The sequence below is a fragment of the Sipha flava genome, unplaced genomic scaffold (genome assembly GCF_003268045.1).
Source record: "Sipha flava isolate LNK unplaced genomic scaffold, YSA_version1 307_pilon_pilon, whole genome shotgun sequence".
NCBI classification, from domain to species: Eukaryota; Metazoa; Arthropoda; class Insecta; order Hemiptera; family Aphididae; genus Sipha; species Sipha flava.
The window spans coordinates 630271-651706 of record NW_020272984.1 but is presented as its reverse complement, the minus strand read 5'-3'; the positions used below and the strand labels follow the sequence as shown (position 1 = coordinate 651706).

General features: G+C 25.5%; 2 protein-coding genes across 2 annotated transcripts; both read right to left on the bottom strand.

The window, feature by feature from the left end:
* Positions 1-758: 758 nt before the first annotated feature.
* On the bottom strand, positions 759-10959 carry LOC112686407 (guanine nucleotide-binding protein subunit beta-2). The gene is made up of 7 exons (XM_025558656.1): positions 10874-10959; positions 6760-6905; positions 6530-6663; positions 5774-5939; positions 5412-5616; positions 3169-3385; positions 759-1331 (listed from the first exon to the last, which is right to left on the bottom strand). Exons 1-7 carry the CDS (start codon positions 10940-10942, stop codon positions 1225-1227), a joined length of 1044 nt encoding a protein of 347 aa, XP_025414441.1. The 5' UTR covers positions 10943-10959; the 3' UTR covers positions 759-1224.
* A 7-nt stretch (positions 10960-10966) lies between these two features.
* LOC112686406 (nucleolar MIF4G domain-containing protein 1) lies at positions 10967-16558 on the bottom strand. Its single transcript, XM_025558655.1, has 12 exons — positions 16430-16558; positions 15951-16345; positions 15332-15843; positions 15123-15263; positions 14880-15045; positions 13655-13779; positions 12448-12641; positions 12184-12371; positions 11877-12055; positions 11647-11811; positions 11450-11581; positions 10967-11373 (listed from the first exon to the last, which is right to left on the bottom strand). Exons 2-12 carry the CDS (start codon positions 16336-16338, stop codon positions 11104-11106), a joined length of 2460 nt encoding a protein of 819 aa, XP_025414440.1. The 5' UTR covers positions 16339-16345; positions 16430-16558; the 3' UTR covers positions 10967-11103.
* Positions 16559-21436: the final 4878 nt, after the last annotated feature.

Genomic DNA, 21436 nt, shown 5'->3' with positions numbered 1-21436 from the left:
GTGACTGAGTGCATAGGCGTCACTAAGGGGTATCGAGAGGTATCTTTGCTACCCCAGAAATGTTTGTAAAGTAGCAAGGGTATCTTTTTGCTACTGCAAAAAAGTTATAGATTTTAAAAATATATTCGAAGTTCATTATTCAAGTGTGTACAAACATTGTGATAGTATCCAAAATAATTATATTTTGTGATAATTCCAATACGGACAATAAAACACTATACGTCATACCAAGATTTACGAAGAAGAGTTGACCAGTTATCATGTTAAATCTTTAAAAATTCATTTAAAAATTCATTTTTTAACTTTCTGAAAATAAACTTTGCTACCCCAAAATTTGGACTTTAGTGACGTCCATGACTGAATAGTATTTGAACTTTATATATACCTATATGTATTTTATACGGAGATTCTACGTAAGTACGTCTCATTATGAAGAACATAATGTCGTTTCATCACTTCAACTTTCAATCACTTTGTTACAAAAAATAAAAAACATAAAATTGCATTAGCTATGAACTATTATTGCAATATTTTATAAAAATACCATTAAACTTTTTTTTTTTTATAATAACCGCTGTTTTATTTTAAAATAAATAATTTACCTATAAATAATTAATGGAATTAATTATATTTCAAATCGAAAATATTACTTTTAAGAATAATTTAGGCTTAGAAATCTACTAAATAAAATACATAATATTGTATAAATTATATTCTAAATGTAATATAATTTATAATTAATTACATTATACTGACCGAACAGAATTACACGGACGAAAATGAATATAAATAAACGAAAACTAACGTTACTTAAAATCATAATATTGTTACAGCAAATCACTTGTAAAAATGTAAAGAACACTGTGTAGCAGCAAGACTTTAATTATACACTAAACTGATGATTAATAAAAATAACAGTGGTAGAACGAACTATTATTTTTTTTTTGCAACCACAATAATCATAGAGTAGGAGGTGATGATGGAAAGCGTGACAAATAATGATGAAATATATGGCCATTGCCATTGAAGCATACTATTAGTTTGGCGATATTTTACCTGGTATCATTTAATATTGGATTTGAATTATATTGTAAACGAATAAAAATAGGCACAACCATGCATAGTGCCTATGTATTAATGACTGCGTCTATTCGAGTTAGTGATTATAATAGATGTATTAGGTAATCATGTAATTTCACTAAAATATTGTAAAGATTTCACATTTTAAACCCAAACGCGTACGTTCATGTCCCAAGAACTGGTGACCACGGACATTCCACTTGGCGATACACTCAATGAAGTCACCCTGTTCTCGTGTCCGTTCAAAGTACCTGTACAAATAATGATACGCTCGTTTTATAATGATTATAAAATCTAATATTAGGTGTTGAAATATTTTCGCGCTATATTTTTTTTAAATTTTTTAATTTTGTAAGATATTAATGAATGAACTAATTAATGTACACACAGCGATGTTTTAGCAATTGTTCTATAGGACATGTACCTACGGTCAGCTAGGGCGAATAATACTTTAAGATGCGATGCGAAATATGTATTGATTTCACGTGAAATTAAGATCATATATCTTTAGATATATTATACTTAGATTTTATTGGTATGAAATTATCCTAGTTAAAATGTAAAAAAAAAAAATCGAAGACAATTAAAAATTACGTTATTTTAATCAAATATGATGATAATAGAATACCTACTCTTTACTAGTATTTTCACGTTGGTTTACTGCCTGAAAGTATATAACTTATATAAACGTTTAACCGAAAATAAAATAAAACATAATTGTAAAATAAATAAGTTCCTTGCTTTGCTTAAAATTTAAAAGGAAAATTATTCATAAGTTATGATCAGGGGTGTTCCCATAGGGTAATATTAGATATAGGCTGTATATTCTCAATATTTTTTTTCAATATTATAGGTACCTATACTGCGTAAACTCTCAAATCTCAATCGATTTGCGATTTTAACTCTTAAGATGTTTTTACAAAATTATAAGTATACTGCTTGTACCCAAATCATACAGTGTGAAAGTTGAAACCAGGGAAAAAAGAAAAGGAAATTGTAGAAGCTATTCAGAAAGGAATTCATAAAGGTATCAATATTACAATAAAAAAATTATGAGGAATCAATAGGCTGCAATTTTTGTAGAATCTAGTTGACAGAATGCGGCAGTACTTATTTGATGACTCAAAAAATAGTAAAATGCTAGAATACCTTCAGGTAATAAAAATTAGAAATAATAAAAATACAAAATTTAAATTTAACAATTATTTAAACAGTATAATTGTCATTTAAATTAAGTATTTTAGGTGATTGATGATGTGTTCAAAATAGCAACTAATGATGTCAAGGGAGAAAATGAAGTTAAAAGAGTATCGCGGAAATTAGGTTTATCCGAATTTGAAAGTGTACTTGATTTCTATTCAATAAATGCTTTTTCTAGTTTCATGAAGGTACTAAATTTGATGTTCATATCTATCAATGGCCCTTCAGTTGTAGATTTCAATCCACGACCTTATGTGAAGATTTGGTTGAAAGATCACCGTTCAGCAGTTTCAGATCTACGAGGTAAGGAACGAAAAGAATCAAACGATCAAAATAAGTGGCAGAAAATGTTTTTTACCATTGTATTTTATTAATTTTTTTAATATTTGTGTAAATTGACGATGTAATATAAAGAGGATGTTTAAAAAATCTGATTTAAAATTTTTTCCATATTATTGACACATTCCTAACCGGCTTTACTCTAATAAATCATAAAAAAATATTTTTATTGTATTAAATGTATATATTTTTGTATTTGATGATTTAGTATAGTCTCAAAAAAATTAATGGGAACACCTCTGGTTATAATACTTGTGAATGTGTGATTTGATTACCTTATACTGTTGGACGAAATCTTCAATCTCCTATACCTTATGAAGGTACGATAACAAGTAATAAGCGATTGTAAATTTATATTTTACCTTCATTTAAAAAAAAAAATAATTTTAATTTTCGATTCTATGGATATTATAAATTCGATTTTTGCTTAACTCTTATCTCTGTTGGCGTCAAATTTTATTTTACGCTTTAGCACGCATATCCCAAAATATCACTGATCAAGTATAATAGATACTTATATGGAGTATCAATAATATACTGCGGAATTACCATTGTGCTGAACTTTCATTGTGTCCCAAACATGCACTGAATTGTCGTCGCTACCGGCCAACAGAAATCTACCGGATGATGATAAGCCGCATGATGTGAAACCCGAAGTGGTATTCGGTGGCTTGTACATGGCGATTTGCTGATCAGATCTAATGTCGTACAGACGAGCAGATTTGTCTTCCGAAGCTGTTGCAAATCCATAGCCACTGTTGTGGAACTGTAACACAGTAGCGCAAATAGAGCTTAAATATTGGAGTGCTACATTATAAACCTACATAAAATCAATATTTTTTATTATATCATTATTATATTCACAATACTATTATAAGAAAAAATTTAACAATTTTTTTTACTATATTAAAATTTAAAGTGTCAAATATAATCTTCTGTCGGTATTAGCAAATGAGTATAATATTTCATCTGAAACAATGTAATTAACTATAGTTATCGATATTTTTAATTTACAACGACAAGGAATTTAAATTAAGTTAGGGGTGCTTGGGGGTAACAGTATTCAAGTACAAACTATTGACTTTTAATTTTTTTTTAATTATTTTTAAAATAGATCAAATCAAATCAATTATCAGGTAAATGCCCTTCACAAAATGTTAGTTAATTTTCACTGCAATATTAACTATAATAATTTAATTAATTCTAGTCACTTATGATAACATTACAGTTAGTTTTTTCTTTAAATATAAATATTTTAAAACGCTCTGTAATAAGCTATTTGTATGAAATTAAAGTTTTCAACTCAAATATTTCTAAAATTAGAACAATGATTATAATTTCAATATACATATATATATATATATAATAGCCTATTCCAAATGTGTTAAGGCCTACAGGTCGAGAAATACTAGATATATATAATATATATATATATACCAAGATTCATGTATAATTTACATACTTGTTTATTTTTAGATATTATTTTTCCCACATATTTGATGTAGTTATGTATAGTACTATGTAACTAAATTATTATTTTCACTATATTAAGCTGATGACACTAAATTAATCAATCATACAATTATCGGCAAAGAAAGTCGTAAATTTTATTGTTTAAATCATTAGAAAAATTTATACAATTTTTAATAGTTTGTACTTCACACTATATTTTGAATAAATGTCTATAGTTTGGAAAGTACTTTGCACTCAAAATATGAGCTTATATCTTCCGCTAATTTATTTAAAAGTATCATATAAATGATGTGTAAGCCAATTCTAAAATTATATTTTTGTTTAAGAAAATGTTTTTCCAGCTCAAATTAATGAGATTTTATAACACATTTTCTATTTTACGCACTTTACATTTTGCACAACACTAAGAAATGTGTCATAGTGCACACAATCAGTGGTATACATACGGGATTTCCGGGTTCAAACCCTTCCCCAAGGGCTAAAGAAAAAGAAAAAGAAAATTGTTTTATTATTGATGACATGTATTATATTCATAGGTAGTTTCATTATTACGCTTTGAGATTAAAATATATAACTATACAAATATTGTGATAATTAAACAATTATATCGATAGGTGTTTGAAAATTTTTGTTAACTATGCTGTTTTTATATTCCAATAGCTATTAATTTACTGTAATGTAAAAGTAAACTGTAAATTGGTAAAAAAGTTGTATAAAATAATATCTATTTATAGCAGTTATTTATCTTATTTATCTGTGCAACGAAAAAAAAAAGATAACGATTATTTTTATTAAGCCCCCCCCCTCAGAGAAAGATTGAATGTACGCCACTGCACATAATTATAGACTTTGTTTTATTGGTCCTGCTAGGTATACTGAATGTGTGTCAACATTGGTAATTTAAACCCCATGTAGTCATATAGATATCCTAGGATACTATTTATACGAGTATAAGCATGTGCAGTGAAACCTTTTTGAGACGGAATTAATCAATAATATCAGAACCTGTCAAAAATGAAGATTTGGTTATAGTTAGTCAGAAAATAATATAATATACGAATATACTTCCGTTTGCTAAGCTGATAAGTGATAAGCCGGAAACTGGTATAAAATAGAATATTTATTGGGTTCATGTGATTTAATTTTTTTACAGTTTTCATTGACACACTAATTAGGTAACAATAAATAATACATAGTAAAAGTATTTGGTCAACACTCAGCGATCTTATTCGGTTTATACTAGATTTTCAACTTAAGGTGAACTTATAATAGATAATTATTTTTAATACTATAGCATTTATAACTGTAGGAGAACGTACGCAAACGGAATTAACGTCGGCCTCGTGTCCGAAAAACATTTGTTTGCTTTTTAATTCCCTGAGATCCCATATTTTACATGTTTTGTCGACACTGCCTGTCACGAATGTACTTTGGTCTGGTGCCAGAGACAATGAGACGACATCTCCGCAATGAGCGCTTTCTACTTCATTTGTTTTTTTACCGGCTTCCAAGTCCCACATGCAACTATATGTAAAAGAACGAAACAATTAATGTTTTTGCTACTAAGTTTTTTCAAAGTAATAAGTTATCAAACATAAAATATTCGTTTATATACTTACTACTGTTTACGTGTTACATCGTTATGTTTCACACAATACTAAATAATTTCAAAAATAATTACATTTTCATGTCTCCCGATCCAGTGATTAACGTTTTATCATCGACAAATCGACATGAAGACAAGAAGCCTTCGTAGCCCAAAAGTTCACGAACCATTTTCGCTGCTCCGTTGGAATCGCGGTTGTTTAAGTCGTAAACTGTACACATATTATCCATTCCACCGCAGGCTATAATAATAGTTGCGGGGTTAATATAAAAACGAAAACATTTTCCCGTTTTAATAGTTTTCTTAAAAATAGTATGTATAGTAACCAATTTAGAACTCGGATGTTAATGACTTGCGTTTTTTTTTAAATGTTTGTTTTTTTGTTTATTCATTATTTTATATTATAATTTAAGGTGATTTTTAATTTTTTTTCCAACATTTGAGAAGTGAAAGATAAATCCAGTTTACACGCGATGATGGTTGCTGAACTAAACGGTTTCGAAATTTCTAAAATTTTAATTGTAATCAAAATTACGATTTCTTTAAAAGTTTTTAAAATTTATAAATCGTAAATGAAATTTGGTTTTGCAAAAAATTGTTTTTTCTTTTCAAAGTTGATTTTTCAAATTTAGAAAATAGCTTTCTGAAAAATAGTTTTTAAGAATCTAAACATCTAGACGTTGTGATCGTTTATTCAATTACTCAATGTTATACCAATATCATAATATATATTTTTTGAATAATATTTATGTATATTTTTTCAACGTTATCTCTCCACATACACTCATACAGATATATTTAATTTTATAGTACACGAGTTTATATACTAACCCACATAATTTCCGGTTGGTGCAAAGGCCACAGACATGACCCAGGCTGAGCGCAATGGTATGACTTGTACTTTATTACCAGTCCACGTGTCCCATATGATCAGTTTGCCGTCCAATGAACCGGAAACTGCGTGTCTGTAATTTTCATTTTGTGTGTGTTTTTATCATTAGACCAACAAAACGGTGATATTGTTATTATTCGTCTATATATATTACGAGTAAAATTATTACCTATTGTCACCGCTATAGTGGACAGAATTTACTTTATTAATGTGTCCTTTGAGCAGTTTTTTGGTAACCAATTTACATCTTGGAACGTCAGCCATTTCATTAGATATTTCTTCAATGGTCTTGTCTTGTTTGCTTTTTTGGTCTTGCTAAAACAATTTACACAGGGTAACGTTGAAATTCACATATCATAAAATATATTCCAAAATATTTAGAAGTAAATCAGATCTACAATTAAGTCATTTTTATAATTTCCTCGAGAAATATATAGGTAATTAACATCAAAGGTACACAATTAAAATTATTTATATATATTTTTTTTTATAAGTATAAAGTTATGATAAAAAAAATAAATATTTTGTATACATATTATATTATTAAGACTTACCAGTAGGATAAAACAGGCCAAAAAAACTGAATTTGCAAAAATAAAAACAAAAACAAACCCATGTCATAAAAAGTTATAAGGCTAAATTTGTTAATGGTTTTTGTAATAATGCAAGGATCAGAAAATGTCAGTGTAAAAATTGATAAAAAGTGTCATTTTTATTGGACGATACATAGGATTTATAAAATGAGTAGACCTTCTGCACATAAACTCATTGTTTGAAAATCAAAAGAATATGTGATCTTTATTTCAAAAAAACTGTTGACTTATGGCATAAAGAACTCCAACCATTTTAATCAAAGATTTAAAATATGCTCAGAATGTACTTCAGATATTATTTTGATCGATTTTAATGATGAAAAAATATTTAGATTCCGTAACAATATACATAAAAAAAAAGTGCATTCAATTCGAGATAACGAATAACTCAACTCGATAGAACGAAAATCTCGATAAATGAATGAAACTGTCGTTACCTTGAAATCTTGTGATGTAACAAAAAATTAAATGTAGTTTTGTCCCCCAGTTATAATAAAATTTTTTTGACCAAAGCTTTCGCTATGTAACAAATTTTTATAATTTTGGAGCTTGATGTTACGAATCATTGATTTTTAATAATTTATGATACCAGTTTGCTGGTGTATAATTATTATGAAAAATATAAATTATAAAACAAAAATTTCGGTGATTATCATGGGATAAGATAATTATCAAGTCGATAAATGACTCTACAACGTTATTGTAACTTCCAAAAGGAGCATAATCAGGCCTTCGCGCCATCTTAAATTATCTTCAGAGACATGACATCAACGATAGTGTGTTTTGTAATATTTTAAATTTGGAAAACGCTATTGACCCGGTAAACGCAACGTCTACGCACGAAAAAAATTACTGATTTTTTTAAAAAAAAATTAACACACAATTAAATAATGGCTCATGTATGTACGTACTAATTTTTATTTCTTCTTTTTTTCCAACTATTTGAGGCCGACCACTATAGTCTTAAACTTCCACTTGTCTGCATTTCCTGAATCCCCTACGCACACACTAACATCCCTCGTACCATTTTCAATCGTATCGAAACATCTCTTTTTTGGTCTTCATTTTCCTCGTTTTCCTTCAACGTTCGTTTTCATAACCAATCTTACTGATTTTGTTCCTTCTCGCCTCATCACATGACCAAAGTATCTTAGTCTATTTTTTCTCAAATTGTCAATACTACGTATTAATTTTTAATATCTATATCTATATTTAACTTATATATGTATACGATATTTATATTTATCCCTGTAAATATGTGTTATTTATTGAATATAAGTACACATTTGATGTATATCGGTCTGAATTTTGAATTTTTTTTTAAATCTCGTTAAAACGAATCTTGTTGATTTATGTTCTAATGAATTTTCGATAAACTGAACTTTTTTTTGTTCCCTTGAAATATATTTAAAGTTGAAAAATTAATTTTTATTCTCGTAAAAGTAAAAAAAAAAAAAGTGGAATTGATTTTTATTAAAACATATTAGCCACAAGATGCTGAATCGAAGAATTTATTTCAAAATTGTAATTTTATTTATTATTCCACTGAAGAAATCAGTAGTTTGAGTAAAACAATACATTTTTTTTTTTCAATGGACTTCAATAAACAACAATATATTGATCAATCAGGATTCAATTTTAATAATTCATCAGTATGGGCAGGTAAATGATAAATAAAATTGCACAGAGCTGGTGTTAGATATCGAGAGGTTCTAATTAGCTTTCGAAAGTTTTCGACCATGCACGTAATACTAAATAAAATTTTTTGGAAACAAAGATAACGATTATTTAAGAATAATAACGTACCCTTTGAAAAATAACCATTATTAATATTTTATGTAGCTACAAATTATATAGTGTCAATTAACAAGTAGCTTATGTATTTGTTGATCAATCAATTAAGTATTTTATAGTTTATAAAATTGGAGGAATAAATAAACGAACAATTATTTCACCATTCATTATAAAAATGGTAAGGTGAAATATGCTCTTCTATGGGAATAAACATTCAAAAATTTCAACTCATTCTCCGAGGTCCTGGGAATGGGACCGGTTTACCAACCACTTTCGTCAAACTCGAATCTGACTGAATACAGTTCCCTGTGATGTGATGTTAAATAAAAAAATTAAATATTGAATTAAAAAAATCATAATTTAATATAAATCAGTTATTTTATTACATTACACCTGCAATCTTCTGTTAACTTACAGTTTATTATAGATGGATTTTGAGTATTAGAAATAAAGTTAATGGCTTACTGGAATTATTAAGGTAGTTAAATAAGTATCAATAGTACAGATTTCCATTGATAAAACAGTTTGTAAATGAATCATGTTAAATTTTGTGTTGGGGTTGTCCAATAATTTTCATTTATGGTTCTGTCAATCTGTCTCATTTATTTAGTCCTTTAATTTATTGATCATTGACCTTTTATATGTTTCTAGTTTTTATTAATTTAATCATAATGAAAATACAAAAATATAAAAAATATTTTAAAAATTTTTTTTGGTTGGTACATGATTAAGTAGCCTTTTAATAATTTATATTGTATAAATTAGGTCAAATATTGGTTTAGACCCATGAATACTAGACATGGTTTAGTACAATTTTTGTTACTGTGTTGAAAATATTTTCCTCATATTGTTAATAATTTAAAACCAATATACATTTATTTTTACCCAACATAAATTAAAAAATTATCTTATCTGTAATTTCACTCAGTAAATTAGCAACTACCGGCATATCTCATTTTTGTTATAAAGAAATCAGTAATTTAGAATGTTTATTTCTTATTTGTAGTGTTTTATTAAGACAATATCTTTTGATTATAATGATACATTTAAATTGGAATTGTCTTGAAAAATAAAAAATAAATAATAATAACGATAAAACTTAAATATGATTAGTAAGAATAATTAAAACAAAATTAATAAATAGTTAATCAATTGTAACAAAATAATAAAAACAACAATTTTTAATTGTTTTATACTAAGTGAATAGTGAACACCTATTTGATGTATTTTTAAAATCAATTGAAACTACTCTTACAATTTAGAAATCATACAAATAAACATCTAATCCATATGACTAAAAATATGTCTACGTTGTTGTCTTTAAAAATCAATAGTAACCTTCTTAAAATATAATATGAAACCATAGTAAGTACTTTTAACATAAATACAAAACTATGATTTTGCTTTATTTTTAGTATTAATATAAAGTTTTAGAGGATATTTATTAAAGTGTTGAGTAAAAATATTATTTTACAATTTTATATTTTCTTCAAATTAATATCAATATTAATTAATAGTAGTAATTGAAGTTAATTAAATAAAAATATGGACATTTTTAAAAGTGCAGTTCAAACAAAACACAAAATGTCCTTATTTTTAAACTTAAATAATTGTTTTAAACATATAAATTAATATTTTTATTTTATAATTTTTATTATAAGTTAGTTTAGTAGTTCTATAATATATTCTAGATATTTTTTTCATAACAAAGTTATTTACTATAAAAAATTATATGCACATAAAGAAAAAGATAAAATTATAAATAACAAAATAGGAAACATTAATAAATCAAAAAGAACTGATTATAAAAAAATAATTTTCATTTATTTTCTAAAAAAAAAAAACCTTAAATTAACATAACAACAAATATACAACTCAATATAAATGTGTAATTACCTGACATTTAGCAATTAAATCTTCCAGTTCTTTTCTAAGAGCAATTAATTCAGGATCTTTAGGAGGCATTATTTATAATTATTATTTTATAGTATAAAATAATGAAATGTTTCGTTCACAAAAGTTGAGGATAAAGTGAATAATGAACATTATGTTTAATGTCATTAGTATGCTGAAATCCAATTAGACCAAATCAGGGCTTCTAGATGCATGTAGCGTACACACTGACTCTAACTATGGTTTAGTGCAGCTTGTGCTGCTTTTACTCTATTAGTTAACAATTTCAATTTATCATCACTAATATCTTTTGATGCATTTTTAATGAGAAAATGACTTAAAAATAATGATAGTCCTTCACGGAAAAATTGCAAACTTGGATTTTTTGATGCTTTTAAAAATATATTTGTTGTTTCTTCCTCACTTATATCTTGTAACACTTTGATTAAAGTTTGACGGACAAAGCTAACCATCAGTTTATTCAAACTTCCCCAGTCAACATTCTAATGAATAATTAAAAATACAATGAACACATTTATATATATATAAAAAAAAAAAAAAAAATAAGAAATAAATTACCTTTAAAATTGTGATAGGGAGTGAATTATTGCGTAACAACTGTGCTAAAAATGATGCAAGAATTGGTATTTGATTTTTTTTCAAATCTCTAATTTCTTCTAAACGTACATTGATTGATTTTTTGAAAAAAGCCTAAAAATTATTAATTACTTTTTAATTAATATCATTAATTAAGAGTACAATTATTTATTAAATACCTGGTATTTTCTGTCAGATTGACATAGTTGTTGTGAAATATAAGCAAAAAATGGATTATAAACTTTATAAACTAATAAACAATGAATTATTACACTGACTATTTCTTCTTGTTGCGGGCCTTTCAAACCCAACCGGACAAGTTTGTTGAATGCATCTAAATAATCCTATAAACAAATAAAATTTTATTAGAATTTTCTTTAAATAAAATAAATACTTTTATAATATTTACTTCAGCGGTAAATAGAATACAAAAAATATTTTTCCTGGTATCAGTATTCATACGATATTTTTTTGCCATTTCCAATAGTTTTTTATCATACAGGTCTTTTTTTTGTACCATATTTGTATTTTTCTGTTCATCACCTTTCCACGCTGAACCAACAATCCACCAACGACCTTTATTATCAGCTAAAAATTAATAAAAAAAAAACACATATATTATTTAGTCAAATCACATGATATTATTATTAATAGTTTATAGTTAAAACAATGTTAAGAAATAAATAAAAAAAAAAACTTTTGTAAGTTATACCAACCATTAAGTAAATCTTCATAGGATATAGCTAATTCTGCAGGCGTTTTATTATATTTGTAGTACGTACGTATCATTTTTTGCACATGTTCAATGTATGTTGAGTAACATTGTTCTGAACTAGTTGGTATTTTATTTATATTGTTATTTTTTATAGCTGACAAAATTTCCAACATAAATTTCACTCTAGAACTAATAACACAAATTATAATTTACAAATGTTTTTTTGAAAAAATGTATTATTCAAAAAAATCTCTTTTGTTTTTACCTTATGGTTGATTCATACAAATCTGAACTTTTTTTTTGTATATCTAATAATAATTTTTTGATTAATGAAGGATTATCTTTTCTTAAATTAAACCCGATAGTTCTTAAAATACTTAAAATTATGTCAATATGCTTTTCTTGAAATTGAATTAATAATTTATCCAAAATCTCAAAAATGAAACCGTTATGAAACACCTTAAACATAATAAAACAAAATTTAATTTAAAAATAAAGAAAAGATAAAATACCAAGATTAAATTTAAATTTTACAAATATCTAGATACTTCTACTATATATTTGTCTATGAAAAAATAATAGCAATTACAATCATGGTTGAAGCCTGAAAGTATCAGAGTTGTTGACATAGTATGAATAAATTCAGAGCAAGGGGTATTAATTAAACATGTGCCCCAAGTTATTTTTCAAAAATGAGTTGTACATACTTTAATGTATTGTATTATAACATGTTATATTTATTAATTTATATATCGAAACGCAATGAAAGATACAACAAAAACGAGTTTAATAATTTACATTGATTCGTAATAAAATGGTAATACTTAGTATGGTTAGTAATTAATACTAAATATAAAATATTTTAGAAAATAATAAATAATGAATCATTTGAAATTATTTATTTATTTATTTATTTTTTTATTAAATAGAATCTATTTATTACATAAATATAAAAATTACATAATAAACTTTTAGATTATCTACCTTCTAAAAGCAATGCTTGTGTTGAAAGTAGAGAGTGATAAATTACTTACAGATAGTAATTAAATAATATAAATACAAACAAAAGAATAATACTTAAAATAGAGTAAAACATATTGTATAACTACCCCATTGACAATATTAGCCAGTCATTAACAGTTTTTTTTGACATTTTTATGTTTATTTATTATATTCTTCTTAATAATATTTGGCATGGAATTAAAATAAGTAGGACCCAGGTAGTCAACGAATTTTTGACCAAAAGATTTTTTAAAATATATCACTTTAACATCGTATGCTAGATTTTCCCTTTTTGATTTTCCATTATTTTTAGTTATCCAACTATCTATGTTTTTACCAACCCATAAAATGGCAATTTTTTTAAATAGTAAATCCACAGGTAACACATTTATTAATTTAAAGTTTTGTCTTATTGATTATAATAAAAAGAAAAATATACTCAATATTATAAAAATGATCTATGTACTTACTTTAAATGTATATAGACAACATAATAACAGCATAATATTATCTGATTCTTTATCTTCAACTCTTATATTCTTATTTTCAATAAGTGAATTCAACTTGGTTGCTAAATTTTGTAAAAAAAATGCACCTACAAAAATATATAAATTTGATAATAGTTGTGTACATTGAATATACTAATTTAAAGATTAAAAATGAATAGTATGATTTTAATAATATTTTACAGAGACATATAAATTGCTGGAATAAACTTTTTATCACTCAAAAAATTTAATATTCCAGCAATAAAAAAATCAGGTTATCATATATCCTGGTCTTACAATGTATTTTCAGTTATCTATGATAAACTATATAATAATTATTGAGTTATCATCAGTTAAAATGATACTTAATAAAAAAAATACCTACAATAATAAAAAAAAAAACAGTCATTACATTTAAATACATCACCAATTTAAAATATTTTGAAATTTAAATTTTAAGACAAAAACATTTAGAATTTTAAAAAATGATGTAAGTTATATATTATAACTTGCAATGTGTAACTAAAAGTGAAATATTAAAATGGCCAACTTTAATAACATCTATTAAAGATTTATTTAATGTTATTTAAAATATAGTATTCAACAGATAGTTTTAAAATAAAATCAAAATATTTTCAATTCAATACTTTGTTTTTATAGTACTAAAATGTATTATAAATATTAGTGTATTTATAATAAATGTTACTAATAATTAAATGAAAAATCATTTTAAAATAAGTGATTATGAAATTTAAAAATGCATTTTTAAATAGATAAATAAATAATTAAATAAATAAATACATTTTTCATAAAAAAATTATTTAATTCTGTATAAAATAGGCTGTTGGAAAAAATGATTCTAATCAATGCACAAGTTATAAAAAATATTCCTATTAACAGTAAAAAAAATCTGGTAAAATATAAAAAAATCATTCCTTAGTCGTTAAGAGCAAAAATAATTTTAAATATATTGTTAATAAATTAATCATATATACAATGTGGTATTTAATTATTCTACATAGATTAGTGAGTTTATATAGTTACTTAATTATACATTAAAATAATTAGGATCATTAAGTTAGATCTTAGTACTTGATGGTACAAATTAGTACTACACATTTATTACTGGATTGTTTTATATTTAACATAATCTCTTAAGTAAAAGTTATTTATAAACAAATAACAAATATTTGATTATTATAGTTACCTATTTCACTTCCGACATTAGTGTGTAAGATGGTTATTAGTGTGCCACTTTCTACAACTATTCTGTAAGGTGTAATACATTCTGAATGAATAATAGCATCCGTTATACACTTGTATAATGTTTCATTCATATCATTTCGGCTATTAACTTGGTATAGGTCTTCTATCTGTAAATATGGATAAACAATCACATCAACAAATGTTGTAAAAAAAAAAATAAAAAAAAAATACTCAAAAACTTTACCTGTCTACTAATGCTATGCATATTAGTTTCAGCTAATCTATTTAAGAGTCCTTTGACTTGCTGTCGGAGGCGTTTAAGTTGTTCAGATTCTTCATTTTCTTTTTTCCTTAAATGTGGAGGTATGTAAGCTGAAGATTGTTTCTTTTATTGGAACAGATTGATTGATTAGAACAATATATATTACGTAAATAGTAAAATAAGCAACTTACTACTATAGTACCATCAGGTTTTCGTATTCTACCATAAATATCCTCTTTCAAACTTTTAGATTTTTTTTTGTTATTCTCATTAGTTTCTAATAAATTATTTGATTCATTATCAGAATATTCTGTTCCTGATGATTGTTTTTCATCATTATCATCATAATCAAAAGATTCTTCACGGTCATTACACTCTTCATCAGACATATCTTCATTCTCACATTCCTCGAAAGCTTCACCATCAGAAACATTTTCATCTTCAACGTCCTCATCAGACATTTCTTCATCAGATACATCATCATGTTCATAATCAAAAGTTTCTTCATCAGTTCCATTTTTATCAACACAATCAAATGTAACTTTTTTTTTTGATTTTATCTTGAGTTCTTTCTTATTCTTTTTAATTTTCAAACCATTAACAGTGTTGTAGTCATCATCAAAATTTGAATCAATATCCATCAAACTTTCTTTTAAAGTTGCACAGTTCTGACGAGTCTCTGGATCACACACATCCAATAAATCTAATTACATTTAATTAAGGATCATTGTATTTCAAAAAAATTAAAAAATATTGTAAATGAAAATTAAAAACTAAAACATGAAACAGTAATATTATTAGAAAGGATACAATCGAGTCCATCATCAACAAAAGACTTCCCAACAGTTTTCCTTTTATCCAATTTTAAATGTTTCGCCAATTTTTTGATTTCCTTGTCTTCATCTTCATTAGCCTGTATCATTTGTTCACGACGACTTTTTTCAAACTGTTTTTGTAATTTCATTTCTTCAACTTTTTCTTTATTCCTATCCATAACTCGCCAATCAATTGTGTTGGAAGTTTTAGGTGACTTTTTTTTTGTTGTTACCACTTTTTGTGCATCAACTTCTTTAGCTACTTGTTGCAAGGGTCTTTTGTTTTTTTTTTTCATTTGACGCATGGCCTTACGTTCTGCTTTCCTTGATTTGAAAACAAATCGCTGATTCGAGCTTGTTTTTACAGACGATTTGGTTTTCATTTTTCAACTAATAAAATCAAATAGACATTATTCGTCACGTAAAATTATAACTCAAATTACATTTGACTATATGGTATGGTTAAAAACTTACTTATTCTACAGCGTTCGTTATAAAAATAAATAAATTCAAATATTCGTACACTCGATAATCGCAACATTTGCAATTTCAAACGTTAGGAACATTTTTATCACTGGAAATCGTTATCACATTATAGAAATCCACGAGGATTTTATCACGGGACTTCGGTTACCTAACCGTGACAGAACTATGAGCATGTTCATGATCAGAACCATGATGCGCATAATCTACATCATGCGCAGAACACAGCGTTTAGACAAGAGCAAATATCTTATCAATTATCATATCGTATTTCTTATCAATTATTATAATATTATAATCGTTAAAAAGTTTTAAATCACAAAACGTTTTTTCAATTTGAAATTTTTAATTTTTTTTGTGAGTTGATTTATTAAAATATGTTCGAATGCCCATATTGTAATCGTCAATTTAGTAAAAAATGCAATTTAATTAAGCATATAAAATTACACATGAAGGGACGCACCATTAAAACTTCAAGATCATTGATAGATGCAGAAATTGAATTAAATATAATTAATATGAATTTTGTTTCATTTCAGGGTAAATATACTATTTTAATTTTGTGGGGGAGTAGGGAAAGTGGAAATCTCTATAGCACTATGTAGTAGAGATGGGCAAAATACATCGATTTTTTAAAAACATTGATGTTTTCGTCCGATATATCGAAACCCTACATCGATGTTTTTATTGCGATGAATTGAAAAAAAAAATCGATATTTTTCTAATCTGAATTTTGATGCGAACAGCTGTGATTATTCATGTGGTGCTGTTTGAATTTGTTGACGTTTTAGGAGATTACATTTTTTTTCGAAGCCATTAAACTTCACTTAATATTTACTAGTGTTAATGTGTGACGTTATTATGTCTTAAAAGTCATAAATGGAAAGCTAATTTTATATTTGACGTACCTATATGAGTGTGTAGCAGTCTACTTTGTCTGCTTCAGATAAAGGACCAATCCAGAAAAATGTTAGGTTATTTAAATTAATTCATCTAGGATAGTGTATGCATACGGTTAGTTATTGATTTGTAACGTAAATATATTATGATTAAATTTTGTTTAAGAAAAACGTGAAATCTATTCACTTCTCTTCCATAGCAAAGGAGAAATATTTTAGGTGTCAATAAGAACTTCATCAAATAAGCGATTAGAGAGAAATGTTGGTTTGTCTACTATCTTTGACAATAAAATTTAAAGCATAAAAAATAACTAAGAAAAAAAAGTAGGCACAAGTATTTTCGTATAATCTAAACGTAATTCAATTTGTAAACAAATATGGTTACGGTTATAGAGTTTTGCCCAAGACGTTATACATGATATGATACTATCCGGCCCGTGACAATTTTATAAAAATTAAAAATTTGTATAGGTGTAAAAAAAAATTATTATTTAAAAATTATTTTAATTATTTTATTATGCTTTTAAGAATTACAAAATATCTTATAATTTTTAATTTTAATGTAAAAAAAAAAAAAAAATTTATTGGATTTTAGAATATTAATAGAAATGAATTAGTGTAAAATTTGAGCTTGTATTTCTTTAACTAATCTTTCAATATTCAATATGTAACGCCAATTCTTAATAAGAAGTGTGTAATTGTTCATCAGTCAATCGCGATCTTTCTGAACATTTTGCGTAATTCATGTGTGAAAACGTTTGTTCGCCAATATAAGTAGAACTACATAATGTAAATATACACATTGATAATTCTTTTATTTTTGGAAAATTATCAGTAAGGGTCTTATAAAAATGTATGAAATCTGTGTTTTAATCTGTGATTTATTTATATAAATCTTTCAAATGATTATTTATTTTTAAATCAATAAGTTCAAGTTGAACAGTTTCTTGAATATAATTTTCATCAGACAGAAATAGATTTTCAATCATCCGAAATTAAATCATATGTGATTTGAAATCTTGAAAATGGTTTTCAAATTCTATTGATAATTTTTTCAACATTTTCACAAAATGATTTGTCGGAACGTGAATAAAAGAGTTTTGTTTAATTTTTTGCCACGTTTTAAAATGTAAAAATATTGCTTTAAAATTTTGTTTTTAAAAAGTTGTAATTTTATTTCAAACGATTTTACATCACTAATAAGCTTGAAAATAGTTTTAGTCATAAATTCGATAAGTGAACAAATATAATATTATATCCGATAAAATGTACAATAGATATACCTAATGTATATTTTATTGAAATTAAAAAAAAAAAAAAAGACTGTGAAGTATATACGGCCAGGAATATAAATATAAATTTCGAACGTGGCCCGCAAGTTGAAAAAGGTTGGGCACGCCTGGTATATTATGTGCAGTTATGCTGCGATATTGCCTAAAAATAACGCCCGGTTTGCGATGCATATTTTGTTGTACAGTATTATGTTCTACAAATCAATTATGTGAAATTTATTGAGTGTAATCATTTTGTAATTATGATTCGTTTTTTTTTATTTATATTATTCTATCAAACTTTGGAGTAGTAAGTAGTATATTGTATCGGAAGCTTGCTGTTTTCTAAATCCGAAGATATGCAAATATTTTAGAAGTTTTATTCGATATAAAGAAATATGTGTATATACCATTATGTATATCACCCAATTTTGTGGTTGTGAAGTTAATTCGACCATGTGATGATTGACAATGGTTTTAATTGTAATATAAATATATACGATGAATAATTTATACTTGAAATCTGTATGTTATCTTTTTCTTTTTTTTTTTTTTTTTTAATTTGCCTTTGTTCCCACATTACAGCAAATCGATTACATAATAGTATCTTATCTTGTATTGACTTATTTGTTCATCATACTTTGTGGTGAATTCAGTCTTAAAACAGGAAGGCTTGATATACTAACAGATTAATCATCAAACTACCATTTATCATAGTATTATCGATATTTAAATTCAATTCCAAACATGATTATTATGATTAAAACATATATAAATATTTTATAAATAGCTAAATTATTCATATTCGCATGAAAAAAAAATAAGACTGGGTAAAAATTATTGCAAAAACCGCAGTGTTGAATTTCGTTTATGGTTGTGTGTATTTTTGTATTTTTTGTTGATTAAATTTTGGACAATCATACCAGTGTAAGCTTACAGAAAATTACAATTATTGATGTTGACTATAGCAGATTGGCTATTAATAGTATAGTAAAATATATGCTGGCTGAAATTAAATTGATTGTTGTAAAATCAACAATATGAAATTAGTTTATTATGTTTTAGACGGTACATACGCTAGTATGTTGTTTAAATTTTGTTCAAGGTTTTAAAAGTATTGAAGTCAGTGAATTTTTTTTGTACCTTTTAGAATCTTTTTCTACCTATTTAATCTTCAAGACCAGATGATGATTGAATACAATCCTGTGATGAACGAATTAAAAATAGACGGACGAGCTATGATGAAGAAATTATGATCGAATTATATTACGGTCGTATACTAACATTTTTTTTAGTTATAGTTCTAAGTTGTAGCACTAAAAATGTTATTTTTTTAGCTCTTAAATATACACTTAAAAATTTTAAAATATGCGCTATCAATAGCACGAATAATCAAAAAAATATGCATTTGAGTTGAAAAAATTATAAATTTATTAGAATCAAAATGTAATTTTACAAATTTTTGAGCTCATATACACTGTCTGGACGGGTTGAATAATAAACTGCTAACAATAATGTTAAATTACTTTAATATATTTGTAAAAATGTACTTACTATTAAATTATTTATTATATTTAACTTGGAAACTATCTCGCATTATTGAAATATTTGATATTCTAATGCAATGATATAATAAGGGAATAACAATGACGTCACTATTATACGTAAAATTATCGATGTAAACATAAAATAATATTTGATGAAGTCTATTTATTTTCAATAATTCAAATATTTTTAAAAATATAACCAAGTAAATACAATTTTTATCAACAAAATATGATTATTTCCTGTATTATGTAAAAATATACCCGAAAATATCAATATAAAACCTAAATTAGCAAAATAGCAATAAAACCCGTAAATATGCCAAAAATAGCAAAATTAAATTTTGTGTATGATATCCGAGTAGTGTGAAACATATTTGTATCTTACTTTGTATGTTCTAGAATGAATCAAGAAAAATATGCATTTGCTAGAATTTCCGAGCTCTGGTTATAATTATAAGTTATAGATGACAGCTAAGTAAAATTTAGTAAACTAGTGTAAGATTTATTTAATAATAATTAACTATAGTTGAAATATTTTAGCAATAGTTTACTGTAGTTAATTGTAATTAAAATTAATTAGTATAATCTAACAATAGTTAATTGTAGTTAATATTAATTAGAATAATTTAAAAATAGTTAATTGTAGTTAATATTAATTAAAATTATTTAACAATAGTCAATCGTAATTAATTTTAGTAAGTAGACGTTTAATCTTAGAATTAGGTTTTATGATAAGCATATTACATTTTATAATATTAACTATAGTTGGAATATTTTAGCAGTAATTGATTGTAGTTAATTATAATTAATATTAATTAGAATAATTTAACAATAGTTAATCATAGTTAATTTTAGTAAGTAGACGTTTAATCTTAGAATTAGGTTTTATGATAAGCATATTAAATTAAATTAACTATTATTACCTAGTAAATTAGTATAAGTTTTAATTAGTATCAATTAATTTAGTTAAGAATTATTTAGCAGTAATTAAATGTAGTGTAGTTATCAGTGCTCAATCTAGGTAGGGTATTAAATGTATTTGCCTCAGGCGCTGTTTGTATAAGGGCATTCTTGAGTTTTTGAAAATTAAAAAAGTCATGAACATACTCCGTACTCTTCCACTTACGTGAGGGCTCTGAATTTTTTGTCAAGTTTCGAAGATCCGTCACTGACAGTATAAATTAGTAGTAGTTAGATCATATGATTAAGTATAATGATAAGCGGTGAGGATATCAGAATTTTTGGCGTTATTTCAGGCTTAATAATACATAAAGTTATATT